The 17,682-nt window shown below is 37.9% G+C and overlaps 1 protein-coding gene across 2 annotated transcripts in view; it reads right to left on the bottom strand.

Annotated features, from left to right (window-relative positions):
- Positions 1 to 3,493: 3,493 nt before the first annotated feature.
- Positions 3,494 to 17,682, bottom strand: part of MSRB3 (methionine sulfoxide reductase B3) — a 137,831-nt gene continuing 123,642 nt past the window's right edge. For both annotated transcript variants that reach the window (XM_039865919.1, XM_039865921.1), the window contains 2 exons: positions 14,849 to 14,946; positions 3,494 to 6,725 (listed from right to left, as the gene is read on the bottom strand). In XM_039865919.1, coding sequence (XP_039721853.1) covers positions 6,561 to 6,725; positions 14,849 to 14,946 — 263 coding nt within the window. In that variant the 3' untranslated portion in view covers positions 3,494 to 6,560. The remainder of the gene's footprint in view (positions 6,726 to 14,848; positions 14,947 to 17,682) is intronic.

The raw sequence follows: 17,682 nt of genomic DNA, 5'->3' as shown, positions 1-17,682 counted from the left end.
ACAGAACTCTAAGGAAAAACTGGATTCGTGAAACTGCTAACAAAAGATCACAATCAAGAATTAATATAGGACTGAATGAACAGATGAGGATGCTTATAATTTTTATGACTTTTTGTTAAAACACTGCTGGCTCTTTAATCTTTTGTTTTCCAAATTTAAGGAAATTTTTCTCTTGAGCTAACTATGACTTTCAGCAATTTGGTAAAGTATACTTTCTTAACAAAGATGAAATAATATTTCCCCCAATCTGATCCCTCCAAAATTCAGAAATTCTCTGTATGCATTCTTATTTTCATGGCACTATAGTTTTTTGCCTAAGTTCTGTAAGAACCTGTTCTTCTTGTAACAGGACACCGTTGGAAACTTTGGTTATATACCAAGGCTTTGACTGGAAGGTCATATTTGAAAGAGACAAGAATAGATTCAACTATGACCAGACAGCTTCAAGGAACTGAAGTTGACTTTATGGAGCCAATAAAGCCCTTTGAAAAAAATCAGCCTGATACCTTGTTTACGGAGTTCTCAGCTAACGTACCTAGTGAGTTAGAAAGGTCACTTCTTGGCAAACCCAAGAATCATGGGATATTTTGGGGAACCCTGAAGAGAGAAGAATTCATCCACATCTATAGGTATTACAGGTGAAGTCTGATGGGAGGTCCTTGGCTTGGCTGAGATTCCTTATAAAGTTTCTAGCAAAGGAGACTCAAGAGCCTGTATGGTCAATCACTATTTCCGCTATACTTACATAAATAATCAGGTCAAGTTTATTGAAACTGGACTTAATTTGTAAATAAGTTTGTCTTACTATGGTTATCTTTGATAGAAATGGGGGTGATTGTAGAGAGAAAAATTATGTTTTAGTAGAAACTATAATACACACTTGCAGATTTTAGATTCTAGTTGTTAATTGTCTTTGAGATTTTGTTTTCTATCTCTCAGTTGGACTGGGTACTGAATTCTCATTTTCTCCAAGATCTGGCTACAATTCTCAAAACTAAAGTTTCCAGTTTTTCTCCTACCCTTCTGACTTGGAATCATTGAGAACTAAAATCAGAAGGCTTGACTGTTGATCAGTGATGCTTTTTAGAGAATGATCTCTATCAGAAAGGGAAATGTCAAAATTTAGGACAGAGACCTTAACCAAGATAGGGATCAGCAGGGACGGCAGGAGGCTCTCTCACATCTTACACTGGTCGTGAAAGCCTTACAAGAACAATTCCGGGGTACAGCAGAGCTCTATGGTTAGAACAGCCCCTCTCATCCCCTTAGAACAGCCCCTCCCCTCTTCCTGCTGCTTCTTGCTCTTTTTGCGTACATGGCTCACCATATCTGCAGGTACTGGACTGCAGTCTTTTCTTTTTCCCAAATACATACTTTTTGCAGATGGAATACCTAGTCGACTTTGTGTTTATATGGTCGAGAAGGCCCCACATTAAAATGGTTGAATTTCTGTTTGTAGTGTTACACAAAATAAACGCTGGCAGTACAGAAGGCTTATAAGCCTGTCTCAAAGATGATTTTTAATTCAATCATTTTTTATGCCAGCATCTTCCAGAAGTCATTTAATTGTTAAGATCTGAGTAACAACAGCAGTTTTCTGACAGAATAGTCATGATTCGGGTCTATGGCACCTTTGTAGAAATTCTTTGATGGGTTAAAAGAAAAAAAACATGATGATGAGGAAAGGGACAGGTACAAGGAAACAGAATATATGGGAAAGGTTATTCTGTACATTTATGCACTGAGATCTAGTCTCTAGTTCTTGGAGTTGCTGAGATGAACCCGGCCTGGACATCCTGTAGTTTCAGAGAGGCGTTGCTGAGCACCACTGGGCAGCCCAGGGTCAACCCAGAAACACAAGCAGGAGCTAAAGTGGTGCTGGTTGATGAGGCTCAGTCAGTCCTCCAGAACAAGACAAATGTGCAGTGAAGGACAAGAAATGACCTAGCTTTATGAAAAAACAACCAGTCATGACAAAAACAGCCATTTTTGTGTGTTGCAGTGGGGGGGTTGGGGGAGGAGAATTGAGGGGATCAGATATAAATTCTTTTAAAATTAATGTTAATTGGTTTTTTCACTGAAAGTTCCAAGGCAGTGGTGCTCAATCTTGAACAAGAATCAGCATCACATGGGGGGCTTGCTAGAAAACAAATTACAAAGGCCCCAGAATTCCTGATGTAGTAAAGAAAACGTGTATTAGTAGCAAATTCCCAGGTGATGCTGATGCTGCAGTCTGGGGACCATATGTTGAGAAGCACTAAGGTACACTAACTACATGAAATTGCTGGCCTCCAAATTTTCGGATCCCAGGAATATGACTTAAAGAATTGGCTGAAAAACAAAAATTGTCATCACTTCACTTCTCCTCCCCAAAATAAACAAAACAAAATGAACCGAGAAAACTAAACTAAAAAATTTCAACAACAAATAGTACTACAGTCATGCACCACTTACCAATGGGGGACACTTTCTGAGAAATGTGTCGTTAAGCAATTGTCATTGTGTGATTATCAGAAGGTGTACTTAGACAAACCTACATGGTATACCTACTACACACCAAGACTGATGCTTCTAGGCTACAAACCTGTATAGGACACTGTTGTAGCCTAGGCAATTGTAACACAATGTATTTGTGTATCTAAACACATGAAAACATAGAAAAGATACAGTAAAAATACGGTATGAGAGATTTAAAAAATGATACACCCATAACATGGCACTTATCATGAATGGGGCTTGCAGGACTGGAAGTTGCTCTGGGTGAGTCAATGGATGGTGAATAAATATGAAAGCCAAGGACAGTACTGTACACTACTGTAGACTTTATAAACACTGTACATCACCATCACCACAAATACGAGTAATGCCGTATGCTATGACATCACTCAGCAATAGAAATTTTTCAGCTCCATTATAATCTTATAGGACCACTGTTGTATATAGTCTGTTGTTGACCTAAATGTCATTATGTGGTATGTGACTGTACACAAAAACTCTTCTGTAGAGATGAATTTTGAAGGTGAATTTGTTTGTGAGCAATGGGGAACTCCTAATGCATTTCCCTAGATACCAATTCTTGACAACAGTATAAGTTTCCCATTAAGTTCTTTCACAGAAGTCCAGGCATCAGCATGGTATCATTCCTGCATTTTTATCCATAGAGTTGTCATAATGGAGCTCCTCAAAGTCCATGTTTTAATCATAAAAACATATACAAGCTGCTGAAGATTTGGCTGAGTTGAGGTGAAGTTTGAATAATTCTGCAAACGTTTCTCTTTCCTCCGATCTTTCGAATCCCTGCAGGCCTTTCCTGGGTCCTGGGGTGTGGAAAGCCTCAGCTTGCAGAGGTCACATCACATAAAAGGCCCTCTATACAAACTACAGGATGTCAGCTGGGTAGGGAGGTAAACAGAGCAGCCTATGGCAATCTCTCATGGATGGTCCAGGTATCTGTGCTAAAAATAAGAGGATTCTTTAAGAATCAGACAAGAAAACATTTTTATAAAGAAGTTTTATTGCATAATTCCTGTATACAATAAACATAGGAAAAGGGTTTTTTAATGAAAATTTTATGTCATTTCCAAAAGTTCTGAACCATTTGAAGAAAAATTATTACAAAGCTATCTAAGGCAAAAATAATATTTGACCTTCAGAACAAACAATGATCCCTTTGGTCATATCTGTATTTAAAGCAAGACATTTTCAATTCAATTAACAGGACAGGCTTTTAAATTACTATGTCATTTGCATTAAGAATTTAAACACATATAAGAAGTGAAAAGTTTAAACACATAGAAACGTTCTCTAATACAACATATACTGCTGCTCTCTATAGATTCATTCTGCATGACTGTCTGGATGTACTTTTTACACACCAGCCGAAATCTGCATCTCCTAATGGTACAGTAAGGGCTGGAGTACAGAGAGGGAAAGTCCAATGCATTTCCTAAGCTAAATGGCATAACTCCCGCAGATCACATACACCTCGCCATATTGACTCAGTTCATTGCACTCCATATCCTGCAAAAATAAATCTAGTGCTCGACAGCTGACATTATTGCTCACTGACATTTTAGTAATATATTTCCTTAACATAAGACAGAAATATACTGGAATTTGATACCACTTAAACTCAAAAGCAATCTGGAATTAAACCACATGCATACACCCCACTTTTTTTTTTCCTATGGATGTTACATTTTTCTTAAAGTTGATGCTAGAAAACGTGGTAGAAGAAAAACTGGCTTTCCATGAAACAAAGACCAAGGATTAGAAAAAGAGTTTTTGAGGGAAATGTTAACCCCTACAATAAAAATAAAGGAACAATGAGAATCCAGTCTCTGGGGAGAAGGAAGAAGCCCCTCATTTATCTTCCTTGTCTATTCCAACACTGTGGCTCGTGTCCAACAGACCCCAGGGCAGGTCATCATTCATAACTGGAGTGATGTGAGAAGCGCTGTGTGTGCCCCTGAAGGACAGACTTTAAACTGTGACAGGAAATGTCCTGAGACCCAATTCTTTATCTGACTCCACATGGGATCCCTGGGTCACCAGGAAATGTTGGGGCTCTCTCTGCGAAGTTGGGAAAGCCTTCTAAGATGGTCTGGGTGATCTTAAATTTCTTATCCCATTTCTATAGGGGAGTGAAATCTGCGAATTCCAGGATGACCCTAGGGCCTGAGGTGAAACACCCTAGGAGCTGAGGGAAGAGGAGTATAACTTATCCGGAATTACAAAGTTGTAGCATACATGACAATGGTCACTAGGATGTCAGGGTCTTAACAAGAAGTTTGTAGAGGCACAGAAGAATGTGGACATGACCATGCTGACACTTTGTCACAACTTTTCATTTTAATTTCTCATATTTCTTAAAATTGCCAAATGTCCCTCTTTCTTATTTTTGTCTCGGTGCTTATAAAGAAGATATCAATTTTCATAAGCTTTCAAAGATTTATAAAAACAATATTTTTAAAAAACTACATTTCAAGATTAGTATTCAAGGCTACAGATTCTCTCTCGATATATGTATGTATGTATGTATGTATGTATGTATGTGTATATGTATGTGTTTGTGTGTATATATATCAGTCAAAACCTGTACCTTCACACCTGGCTGCAGCAATATCAACTGGTATCACCACTGCTCATACCCGTAAAAACCTTACCGTGCACAATGACATCCATTCCAGCAGAGCTTCTCAGAGTAAAACCAGCCATACTGCTACAAAGAAAAATTTCTGGCTCTTAGCCCAACTGTTTCCATACCAATCAGCTAAGTCAACCTCTTCTCTGCTTCTTTCCATTTCAAATGCCTGGACTTCGGTCTTTGAGGCAATTAGAACCAGATCGGTTTAATTTTACAATACTGATCTTAATTGTAGAGCAATATAATGATTATGCCCCGAAAGTGTCGATTATTTTACGAACTTTATAAGTCTCAGTTTCGACATGAAGACTAGGCACGGAGAGACTAAATGGCATGTCCTTTGCCACAGAGCAGATTAGTGTCAAGGGCGGGACTCCAGCTCCTGGCTATTTCTACTTTAAACCCCCATTATCTCTCCAGAGTTTACCTGAACCTGTGCATGAGGTCCCTCTTTTTGGGTTCTGCTTGTTACTTTAAGTATCTTGTCAGCTCTTCTGCACAGTATTGGGTATTTCAAAATCCAGGACTTCCTCTTTGGTCTTCTCTGCTCTCTCATTTCTGCTGCCTTGATGAAGTGCTTTGTTCCTAATATTTTATTGTACACAGTGGAATTCACCAAAATGCCCTTCCAGATGCAGCTGGTATTAGGTGTGGAGGGACAGACTTATAAAAGGCAATGGCAGATGTTCTTCTTTGTGAACTTTGGACAAAATGGGACTCAACGTTTTACAGTTGTCTTACATTCCAACGTTTGCAATGGAAAAGAAAAGAAAGGCCTAAGGGTGAGGTAATGTTTACTTCTCTGCCACAACACTCGGTGAGCCCCCTCAGATCTAGCAACAATTTAACATAAGGAAAGACTTTAGACCTTCACACTCTTTTAGTGAGAATAAACGACCTTAGCTCAAACTTTCCACAAAGCTAAGAAGTCTCATAAGACATCACTCCATCCTTATCTTAGGTAGATCTGTACAAATGCCTCCAGGCCATGTGTCTTGCAGGTCTCTGGCCCTGTACTTATGAGCTCTGGTCTCTACATCATATAGGAGATCTCAATTTTTAAGTTTGAAGACCAAGTAAGTACTTTCTGCCTCTTAAACAAGTGGGGGGTGGCGGGGAGGGAATCTCAAAAGAAGCTATGTGTGTGAAGAAAATAATGCAAAAAGGTACTTAAGTGCCTTGAAGAAGATTTGCAAAGCTATCTCCACTCGCTAAAGTTATAAACAGTTCTGGATCTAGTCAATAGCAAAATACATCGACGGCCAAGGCCTCTGTTTAAGCCAAAGAAGAAATATATCAATAGCACAAAACTGCCCTTATAGTTTTTGAAAAAAATATATCTAAGATAGACAATTTTGAATTTTGTTAATAAGCTGTGCATTAAGTACACTTGTTTCCATCACTCTCTAGTGCTTTACAGCTCCGTTTTGTCTGCCTGGGCTGGGCTGCCTGCCCCACTGCCTCCGTCGGCACCGTGGCTGTCTGCAGGTGTGAAAGACAGGGAAGCCGAATTTATGCAGTATCTTTTGCCAGTTGGACGGGGTCCGTCATCAAAAATGTGCCCAAGGTGAGCACCACACTGAAAAAGAAGAGCAAAATGTAAGCAAAAAAACGTGTACAAAACAGGCTTTGAGAGGAACCCACATTAAGCAGTTAAAATGGATGACCAGCTTGTAGAGAAATGATGGAAACCATCGTGGATGATTTCTAATCCGCCTGTCAATGGCTGCAAAGATGGCTTCTGGCAGGCTCTGCACCACATGTTGAGAAGAAAAAACACTAGAACTGTGCATATCAGAAATCATTTAGGAGCCACTGTATTTTTTGATCTGTGCAGTCTCTCAACCAGCTGAAAAATGACTGCAGTAATTTTATGAATTGAGTTGACCCTTGATCTCCCATTGTAAGAAACATGGCAGAATAAAATCTCTCCCCTCGGCATTACTTCTGGCTTTGGATGGGTAGGTTTCAGATATGCAGAAGTCCACTGTAAAAGATACTGTTTAACTGGCCATGACAGAGGTGATGTTTGCTTTCATGGGTAGTAAAACTTAACATTGGAAAAGCATTGGATGTTCTTGGAACCCAGCAAAGCAAAGGCAAAGCTCAATAGATTTGTCACTGTCACCAGGACTGCAAGTGTGGCAAATGGAAACGTCACTAGACGTTTTTTTTCTGGCTTCCAATAGGTGGAGTGCCATGCTGGCTTCTTTACTCATGTGAACTGTATTATTATGTGGAGAAGAAATAAGCTGTTTAACCCAAATCTATGCTACTAACTATCCAAAAAGCTGGGGGAGTAGAAGAGGAAGAGAATTCAGAGTCAAGTGAGAACACTAGTTTTGATGGTGTTGAAAAAAAATACAGCCCAGAGCAAATGTCTCCAAAAAGGCTGGCTCACTGAATAGAGCCCCACACTGATGCTAGGTACAGGTCCAGGAGACGACAGCATATGTCACACTTACCTATCTCCCACCCTTTCTCAGCAGGGGCAGGGGAAAAGGATATGGAGGCCTTAGTGCACCATTCGAACAGGCTGTGACAACAGAACCAAAGCCCGGGGCAAATAACTTCCATTTATTCATTTAACAAATATTTATGGAGTGCTTGTTACATGCCAGGCACTGTCCCAGACTCTGGAGATACAGGCAACAATACCTCGCCTCATGGAGCTTACATTCTAGTGGGAGAGACAGACAATACATACACAAGGAAATAAAGGAAGTGCAAAGTATGGTAGAGGGAAAAAAATGCTAAGGAGAAAAAAAAGTGATATGAAGTGTCAGGGCTGGGGGCTGACATTTTGGGTACAGTGGTCAGGGGTGGCTTTCCTGGGGCGGCTTTGGTATAAGAACCTAAAGGAAGTGAAGGAATAGATATCCAGAGAAGAGCGTTCAAGCAGATGGAAGAGACAACAGTTCAGGGAGAACGTGAGAGAGGAAGCGCATTGATGATTTATTTATTCTTCTCACTGGTTGTTTGGAATATAAAACCCTTATAAACTGCAGGAAAAGAGAGCAGAAATTGATGAAGGATGGAGCTAAGATACCAAATGGAGATGATGAGAGAGAAGTGAGGGACGGTGCTTACTACAATGGAAAGAACTATAATCTCAGTTTCTCCATTGAAAAGTGCTAAACTCAATTCTCAAGGGTTCTCTAGTTATTAATAAACAGCACAAATAGCAAGTTTGACTATACAGCACTTCCATGTTAAAAGTGTGTTCTTATTTTACTGCCAACATACTGTGTCAGCTTATTAAAGAACTAAAAATGAACCCTGAACTGATTTGATCTATTGCCTGGAAAATATGAAACAGGCCTAAAAACAACTCTTGCATTATTGTACCACATTCTATGCAGGTTTAGGTAATATCAAGGCTGACAGCTCAGATTGCTTTTCCTTTCTATAAACAATTGAGGCCAAATTTTCAGGCACCAGTAGCTAAGATGCACCAGTAAAAAATACATATGCTTACCCGATGGACACAAGAAAACATCTATTCCTGTCTGCCAAAAGAGTCAGTGTGCAGGCCAAGAGGAACCAGTGCGCTTGGTGGCCAGTATGTGTGCATAGTTATTGACCTCACGAGCAGCTTGGGCACTTTGATCACTTGGTATCTGAGAGGTGGAGTTTTTACCGAAAAACCTCAGATAATTTTTTAAAGGAATGAATACAGCTGTCCGGGCAAAAGAAATGATACTGCCTTTATTAATCATCTCTTGGACATATTTAGAAAACAGTTCTATTTACCTTAGTCCAAAAATAAAGCACAGTAAGGATATACTTGAAGCTATGTATATAGAGTATTTATATAGTCTTCATTTCCTGAGTCATTTTTTAAAAATCCAAATTAGAGTAATTTAATCTGTTGAACTGAGTTCGTTATTGGTCTGAAGTTTCATTTGCTAAAGCTAGAACTAGTCTTTTCGTTAAACGGAAAGGAAAACATGGACTCTAGATGTCCCTAATCTGGGCAAAAGGAAAATGGAGGGGGTAGGAAGAGAAATTAGAATCAGGAAAAGGGAACACAATCATTTGCAAACAACTATATGGGTTGGAGATGGGGTACAGAAATCCTCAAAAAAGGTGTAAAAATGATAATGATAGCATCATCATGATTGCCACAAGGTATTCTGGAAAATTCACGCCAAGCTCAGATAACTGAGGAGGAGCAACATTTCAAAACGTGGCAAGGTGTTCATTTATATCTGTGCCACCAAATACATGTCCACCCCCATTGCCTGCAAAGCTGCAAAGCCATTTTTTGTTTGAAAGAAGCCTAACCACACAGTGCCATTTCTGCTTCCTTACAGGTACATCTATTCTTGCATAAAAGACTATTACCGGTTTCTTTTAAAAGTGCAAACCCCTGAAAGCTCCTCCCTGAGAACGCACATGGAGCCCATTCTTCCAGGACTACCCCTGGCCTAGGGCTGGGATGATGAATGGAAGTTGTCAGTGATGCATTGTTTCTTTAGCCGCCTGCGAGTTCTGCCTCCCCAGCCCCAGCCAACTGGCAATGTGTTGGGATCTCTCAGCACACCTGGCTGTAACTGAAACAAACTAGTTGCCTGATGAAGAAATCTCAGAAACCTGCTGTTAGTGATCGATTTTATGGTAGAATCTTTGGTGTGCTTTTTGAAAGTTGTTTTAAAATGACTATGTATGTCTGTATTTCACATGTAAAATAAAAACTGACTATTCTAGCTCTCATTCTGAAGAAGTATGAGATAATTGTTCAAAAGAAAAAATTTTAATTCCCTCAAGAATCCTTTATTACCTAAGCCTCCCACTCAGAAAAGCTGGCAACTACAGAACCTGCAGAAAAGCAAGGTAAAGTCCCCGCTCCTCACCACCCACCACCCCTGCTCCAAAAAAAAAAAAAAAAGGTGAGCATCAAATTTAACATAATTTCTTAAAATCTGCAATTCTCAACTGTGTGCATAAGAAACACAAATAGTACATTCAACATAGTTATATACTCCTTCACTGATGTATTTCTGACTATCCTAGAGGGTTTTCTCTCAGCTATTCCTAGGACATTGGGGCTTTATTCTTGTCTTTTTCTCTTAAGTGTTTGATCTATAAGATAAAGCAGTTTCAAAGCAGGGCTTTTACACTTGGGCACATGGGGCAGGATGGGAAGGGGAAAAGAGTTTTAAGAAGAAAAGCAATTTACTTTGCCAGTAGTATCCTGTTTTCTCCCATCGTTATTGAAGACACTTGTGTGTAAGTAGGGCTCCTTTCCTCTGTGCTTATGATATTAATCTTTTGCCAAGGAAATGATTGTGAAGTCACCGGTTTAGCATTATGATTTTACGGAAAGATCAAGAAAAAGAGAGATGGGCTGTGAGTCTGAAACCCTGTTGTAACACATGGGCATCTTTAATCATCAGCAATACATGAGTCGTCATCTGCAAAAGATTAATAAGGTTTGGGGTTTTACCAAAAACTGCTTAACTTTTGAAAAATACTTTGTATTAGTAGATATTTACCTTTATGTTGATTTGGCCAAGTTAGAAGAAATTAATAATGATCTAAAACAAAATTAAGGAGCTCTACCATAGATTCGAGCAGTAACAGCAGCAGTCATAAAGAGAGTCCAACGTGGGTAAACTCAGGGATCTGATGGTTTTCTTAAAGATTATCACAAAAAGTTAAAATGATTCATTAGTCTCCCATTTGTTTCATGTAGAATTTCGATATAAAGAAGGATTAATTTTCCAAGTATTTCCAGGAGGGACTTACTTCCCTGAACTACAGCTTTAACCATGCAAATCTTCCCTCCTTGAACAAAATTTAAACGTCTGACAAAGTGTTGCTTAACAGGCTGGGGATGGAGGATTAAGGAGAAGCTGTCAAACAATTATTCACAGTAGTCAGTGAAACTGGAATAGAAGCAATGTATTTTTTTATCACTAACTGAAAAATGTAAATTTAAAAAAGATTAAGGAAAATTCTTTATAACTGAAAATTATTAGGAAGTTGATGCAGCCAAGAAGAAGATACATATGCCCACTGAAGTGGGCAGATTTAAAATTTAAAATTGTAACTGGAATATAATTCCTCAATTTAGTAGGCAGATGAGAAAAGAAAAAAAAAATACGGTTGCAACAAAAATCAGAATGTAACAGGATAACCTATTTCCTCCAGCAGCAGGAATTCTAGAGAAGGCAGTGAAGAGTCTCCATCACCTTTGCTTATTGTCTGTATTGTTAACTTAAAGATCAGGCAGTGTGCTAGGTTTCTTACACAGCAATTCTTTTAGAAGAATCTGATTGCAATATTTCTCTGAAAAGCAATAATAGTACTGAGTCAGTCTTAACTTTCTCAATAAAATTTTACTAAAATATTATTATCTAAGAAGTCACTGGAAACTTGGAAAAACTACAGCGTAGTATAAAGAGGTGGTAGGTTATAGCTCCCAACATGTTTATAATTCCTGTCCAAATACGAGGCCTAATTCATTGTATGGTGTGATCCACATCACAATTTTAAAAATGAGGAAGAAGAAGAATACTAAGTACTACAGCAAGAATGAGGGACCAATAGACCGAAAAAAAATATTGCCATATTGCCAGAGAAGCAGATTGATTTGGTCTACTGGTTTCATCCATGGAGTTCAGTTCGTTTGTATAAATTTGCAGTAAAAGGGTCTTCATGATTAGATACTGCATCTTTCTACAAGGAAAGAAGTACACATAACATGTTCAACTGAAAATGTCTATGTTATACTAAAAGCATCTAACAGATTCTTCATAACACAAACCACATTGATGCAATTCAGTTCAGAGAAAGGATAAGCCATGTGAATTCAAAATACAAAAAGAATTTTAGAAAGAGGAGAAGCAAATCAGCGAAGCTTCCCACACTGTTACCCTCAAAAATGAAACAAAACAAAACAAAACAAAAAAGATGGGAGAAGCTGTGGGAAGGGGAAGAGGCAACATAAACTGAAAGAACAGAAGGCAAAAGAAGACAAACTGATAACACAAAAAGTGTTATGACTGAGAAACCAGGAAGCAAAATACAAGTGGTTACTCTAGTATGGAAATCATTAAATCGTTTTTTTTCTTTTTCAAGTCAAGATAAAAAGGACAAATGAAAAAATGGAAAAGAGAAAACTTAAGAAAAATGTGTAAAACAAAAAGAAAATAAAAGTGTGTGAAATACACCAAAGACAAAGAAATTGAAATGAAAGACACCCAGCACATGTTAATTTAGTGAGCTATCATTGCGCATGTGTGGCAGACATGCCCCACTCTGTCCACATTGGGAGGGATCCAGCAAACATATCATTTTGGAGGCTGGAACCCAATTATTTTTTCTACATGGGACTTACTTCACAAAGCATGTATTTTTGCACATGCCTTAATGGAACAAATTTCTTTCCCTCTTCTCATTAAACTTAAAACTTTTATTTAAGAAAGTGGCAAATATTCGAGAAGCAAAGCTGGTGGAAAAGAAGTTGAAAAGGAATAGGTCAGTGTTAGTTCTTCATGCAATTGTTATTCTTCAAGCAAGAATACAGTAACTATCACCTAAGCTTTTAACCAAGGGCTGGGAGCTATGCTTCGGGTAGCTTATCTTTTATGAATGTTATCTAATTTTGGCACAGTTTCTGGCTTTAATTTCTCTTTGGCCACTGTAGGACACTTTCGTAGTGGTCTTTTCTTGACTGCTATGGATGTTACCTCTGTGGCTGGCACAAGAGAAAGGGGGACTTTATTTCAACTGTGAATTTTAAGAATTAGTCACAAAGCCATCAGAGTAGGGCTTTAAGGAAAGTTATTATTTTATGCCTCACATTTTCTGTGCATTTCTTACTGGTTTTCACAGAGCTCAATATTTAAAAGTTGGTTCTAAGTGAAAAGGAGAGTAGCAGTCGTATAACAGTCTTTAAGGCAACTGAAAGAAAGACAGAGAACTATTAACCTAATAAGAGGTTTACTAAGTATTATGTATACACCTAAGATAAATTACTATGTACCATCCTACCCAGTTATTATTTTGTCAAATATTTTAGATTCCTGAGTAGATAGTCATAATTTGTTTTTGTGGCAGCTATAAAAATATCAAAGTTCAATTGAATTCAAAACTGAATTGAATTAAACTAACTTCTATGAGATCATAGAATTTTTTTTTTCCTTATTTCAGTGTGACTCTTTATGGTTGGTCAGCCTATCTATTATCTATCTATCTATGTATCCATCCATCCATCCATGCATCCATCTAAGCATCGTAAAGAGCTCTGGAGCTAAATGCCCAAATTCCATCTCTGTTCTGCCACTTATATCGATGTAAATTTACACAAGAGTAATTGCCCTCCTTCTACCTCAGTTTCTTCAACTGGGAAATGAGAGAATAACCTAATAAGGTTATCGCGAGCATTTTAACCAGAAGAGCTTTTAAAAATGCTGATGTCCAGGCCTCACCCCAACTAATTAAATTAGAATCTCAAGGGGTAAGACGCAGCATCAGAAGGTTCCACTATCTTGCTCAGAGACTCATATATCTGAGAAACGAGAGCGAACTAAAAATGTGACTTAGATAAAATATAATGTCTGCTTTTCAAGGGAGAGAGTAGTTCTCATATTTGGAAGACAGTAAACTTGCCAGCCTTATTTAAAAAAAAAAAAAAACGAAAACAGAAATTCATCAGATGGTTAGGGTCAAACCACCCCCCACACACTTGGTAGTAAATATGCCACCTACTCCCTAAAACTCTTGTGCCTGATGGAGGGGGTTAAAGGGCAGTAGAAGAATGCTGAGGGAGGCATACGTGGCAATCACTTTGCTATTACAGCTGCCTGATTGTGCCCCCTTTACCCCTGATGTGTGCAACAGACATCCCCCCAACAAAATACTCCACATTACCAATGAATTTTAGCGTCACAATACTCAAGACTACATTTCACTTATTTAAAGCAGGTAAGAACAGGACCACTTGTGCAAGAAGGTTCTAGTTATGTCTCACGGTGTAAGCACAAAATACCCACATATTCAAGTCTCTCGACTGGGAGGACAGATTAACTAGTTTTGCCTCCTCCTCAAACTTGCTCATCTTCTCCCTTAGAGCCAGCACTAATTTGGTTAGTGCAAAGTAAAAGGAACTAATTAGAACATTCTTCAAATGAGGATAGGTCTACCTACTAGGAAGAGTAGAGAAAGAATTACCTTACTCCATCTTCCCACTCTGCGCTCCTACAGCCTACCACTGAACTTCCTCTTCCGACTGCCATTCTCTACCCTCCCACGTTACACCCAACAAGGAAAGCTGTTTCTGGGATCTTTACTGACCATGTTTGGATTCACTACCATTGGAGGCTTTTTAACTGAACATAAACCACAGGGAGAGGAAGATTACCTAAACTTCCAATTCCATAAGGCCACATAATGAAATCTTCATATGCCCTAAGAATAGCCCATTCCTCACTGTGTTGAATCAACTGAAAATGACTTTTCCTACCAATGACTTTGTTTAATCATGTTGAAGCCAATGACTAACATTTATTGGACTTGCTAAAGACTCGAAGACTGAGATATCATGAGGACTTTAGAGAGATTTCATTGTGGTTGTCTGCCTCTTTTGTGATGTCACTTGGCTTTAGTTGCTATATTTAGCACAAGCAGGAGTCTTGGAAGTGTTTGCAATACAGAATGAGCAGTATATCAGGTTTTCAGGTGGGGTTAACTCACCTGAGAGCAGCTTGTTTCCACCCTGTGCATCCCATAGGAAAAGTCATCTGTGAATGTGATTGCATCAGAACTGATCACATCATGGAAGGAAGGCCAACCTGGGGCACAGCGGGCACAAGAACCAAAACAAAGAGGAGACATACATAGCCTTGAGTTAAAATGCAATTTTAAAGAAATACTAAGCAACGAATGGAAATCCTTATATATATAAATCATGCTTAACTTTTTCAACCTTAAAAAAAAATGTCAAAAGCTAAAGGTTACTATATTTTGCAAGAGTGCGACTATTTTTTAAGGATAACTTTTTCTTCGCATTCAGATTATAGTTGCATTGAGATTTTCTGTTTCAGGAGATATTTTTAGACCATCCAGTAGTTTTCTAGAGCATCCCTGAACTTATAAAACTCTCTCTCACCACTTTATCTTCTCTCTCTTATCTCCAGAGTCACCGGGCATGACCCCTAAGTACTATGAGTCTTAATGTGTGACATTCTCCAAAATACAATCCAACTGGATGTGAACTTTTCAACTGTTCCACACCTCTTTAGGAAGAATGCTTTTTCAGTACTTAATTTGCATGGTTAAAATACTAAAAAATTAATATTCTGTTGTTTCCATCCTAATCTAAGTTCTTGGGACGGTGGGGTATCTGGAAAGCATTGCTTCTATCTATTTTAAGGGCAAGAGGTTTGCTCACTTCATAGGAGAAAGTCCTAGAACAGTGTTCTTCAGGCATCTCTGGGTAGCACCTTTTCTCAGATAGCATCTTGTTCTAATTTCCATTTATTCTAACGATTTTTAAAATATGCACATAGCTTTAAGAAACTGAATAGTAAGTGGACCATAAAATGGTACGAACTTTTATTAGTGTAAAATCAGGTTTTATGTTCAATACTTATGGGCATGTTTTCACATGTTTCCAGAAAATACGTCTGGAGTTAACTGAGCTGAAGCCTGCATCCCCAAAATGGTGAGAGAGGCGCAATGTTGCCGAATTGTTATGGTGATTTTTTTCTTTTTCAGAAGCCAAATTAATTCCCACAGAAAGGAAGAAACCCTTTAAAAACATGGTGATTTGTGTTAATCACATCCATTGAAAAGAAAAAAAAACAGAATGCAAATTTCAACAATATGATTTTCAGTTTCAAACAAAACAAATTAGTTCAGGCCAATTTTTCATAAGAAACTCCAAAAGCTCCCCACTCCCCACTTATGACAATATAGCTTTCATAGACAATGCTAGATTCAACCCCAGGTTTTGAACACTTTCCAATCCTTGATTTGAATTCAAGATTCTTGCAAATCACCAGGAAAACTTTAACTTTCTAGTTATAACATTCCACAAAAATTAATTATGCTAAGACACATCAGTATTTTTTAGAAAACTAGATTTCTCCTGTTGTCTAAATTCTAAAGAGAATCTAATCGTATTCTAGACTATAGTATTTGGTTTAAAATGATTACTTGACACATTTACATATTCTTTGTTCAATGATAAAAGTGCCAATGGCTAATAAAAAGATGTTTAATGTAATATTTGAGGACATCAAAAATAATTTATGGAAAAAAAAGAACATTCTGTATTTTTTTAAGTCAAAACTCATTTGATTGCAGTTTATGGCAATCAAATATTATGGGGGGACATGTTTGATTAAAGAGTAAACAGATTAAGAATAAAAAAGTTTTGTTTTGTTTTGTTTTGTTTTAATTTACCATAATGCTGCCTCCCCCACACACATAAATTTTTCCTATTTCTAGAATTAAAAATAGGTACAGGGAAATATATATATATATCCCTCCTCCCATGCTACTCTGTATCATATATATATACTTATCTTGTTCTACTCATCTCACTGGATTTGTGACTTATTTGCTTTCAGGCTTTCCTCCCTAACTAGGTGGTGAGAACTTTGAAGACAGAGTCTGAACTCACTGGCTTGAATATTCTCATTGACTACCATGGGATATAGCACAAAGGCATAGCTCAAATGTTTAATTGATTTCCACTGAGCCTTAAACAAGAAAATGGGATGAATAATAATGGTACATCACAGAGTTTCACAGAAGAGAGAAAATATAGTCATATTTCTTTTTTTACAGACTCGATTAAGAAATATCAATGCTGGTTCCTCACTAGAGTATTCAACTTAGCTCAATCACTATAATTATGCTTCTTTATGTATGTGATATAGACTTTTTATTGATTTAGAATGGTAAAAACACAAAGATCGTTTAGGTCGCTCTTCACAGGGTTTTGGGGGAGAGCGAGGAACAGAAGAATGTTACTTGTCGGTGTTATACAGGCAGTATTGCCAGAGCCAAAACTAGAATCTGGGTATTCTGACTTTAGGGCTCTCTTCTTATATTCCACTTTCTTCCTCAACAAAAGACTGAGAGGTGGTTAATTTGAACACTAGTGGGAAAGAGGTTGCAGATCTTAAAAAATATATTTACTACAACATCTAGATTAGTTGAGAGTTACACCGTTACACTTAGGGGCCTCTAGATAGAAGAGAGAATGAATGCATCCCAAACAATACTGATTCTCTCACCTTCAAATGACCAAACTGTTCAAATGGAAAGCCCAAGAGTAATGATGTAAATGCTGTAATCCTGTTTGGGACATAGATAATTTCTTATTCATTTATCTGAAACCACCACAAAGAATTAGTAACTCACTCTTAGACAATAATATTGAGAAAACTGTCAATTCTGTTTGGGATTTCTTAATACTAATTCTTTCCCAGTAATTGTGAATCACTGCCAACTAAAATTTGAGGGAGGGAAGTGAACTGCTTTCAAATGAGCTATTAGACCATACAGCTATACATTTT

This window comes from Pteropus medius, unplaced genomic scaffold (genome assembly GCF_902729225.1).
Source record: "Pteropus medius unplaced genomic scaffold, Ma_sr-lr_union100, whole genome shotgun sequence".
In the NCBI taxonomy this organism is placed as follows: Eukaryota; Metazoa; Chordata; class Mammalia; order Chiroptera; family Pteropodidae; genus Pteropus; species Pteropus medius.
The sequence above is the reverse complement of the archived record's forward strand: the minus strand, read 5'-3'. Positions and strand labels throughout refer to the sequence as shown.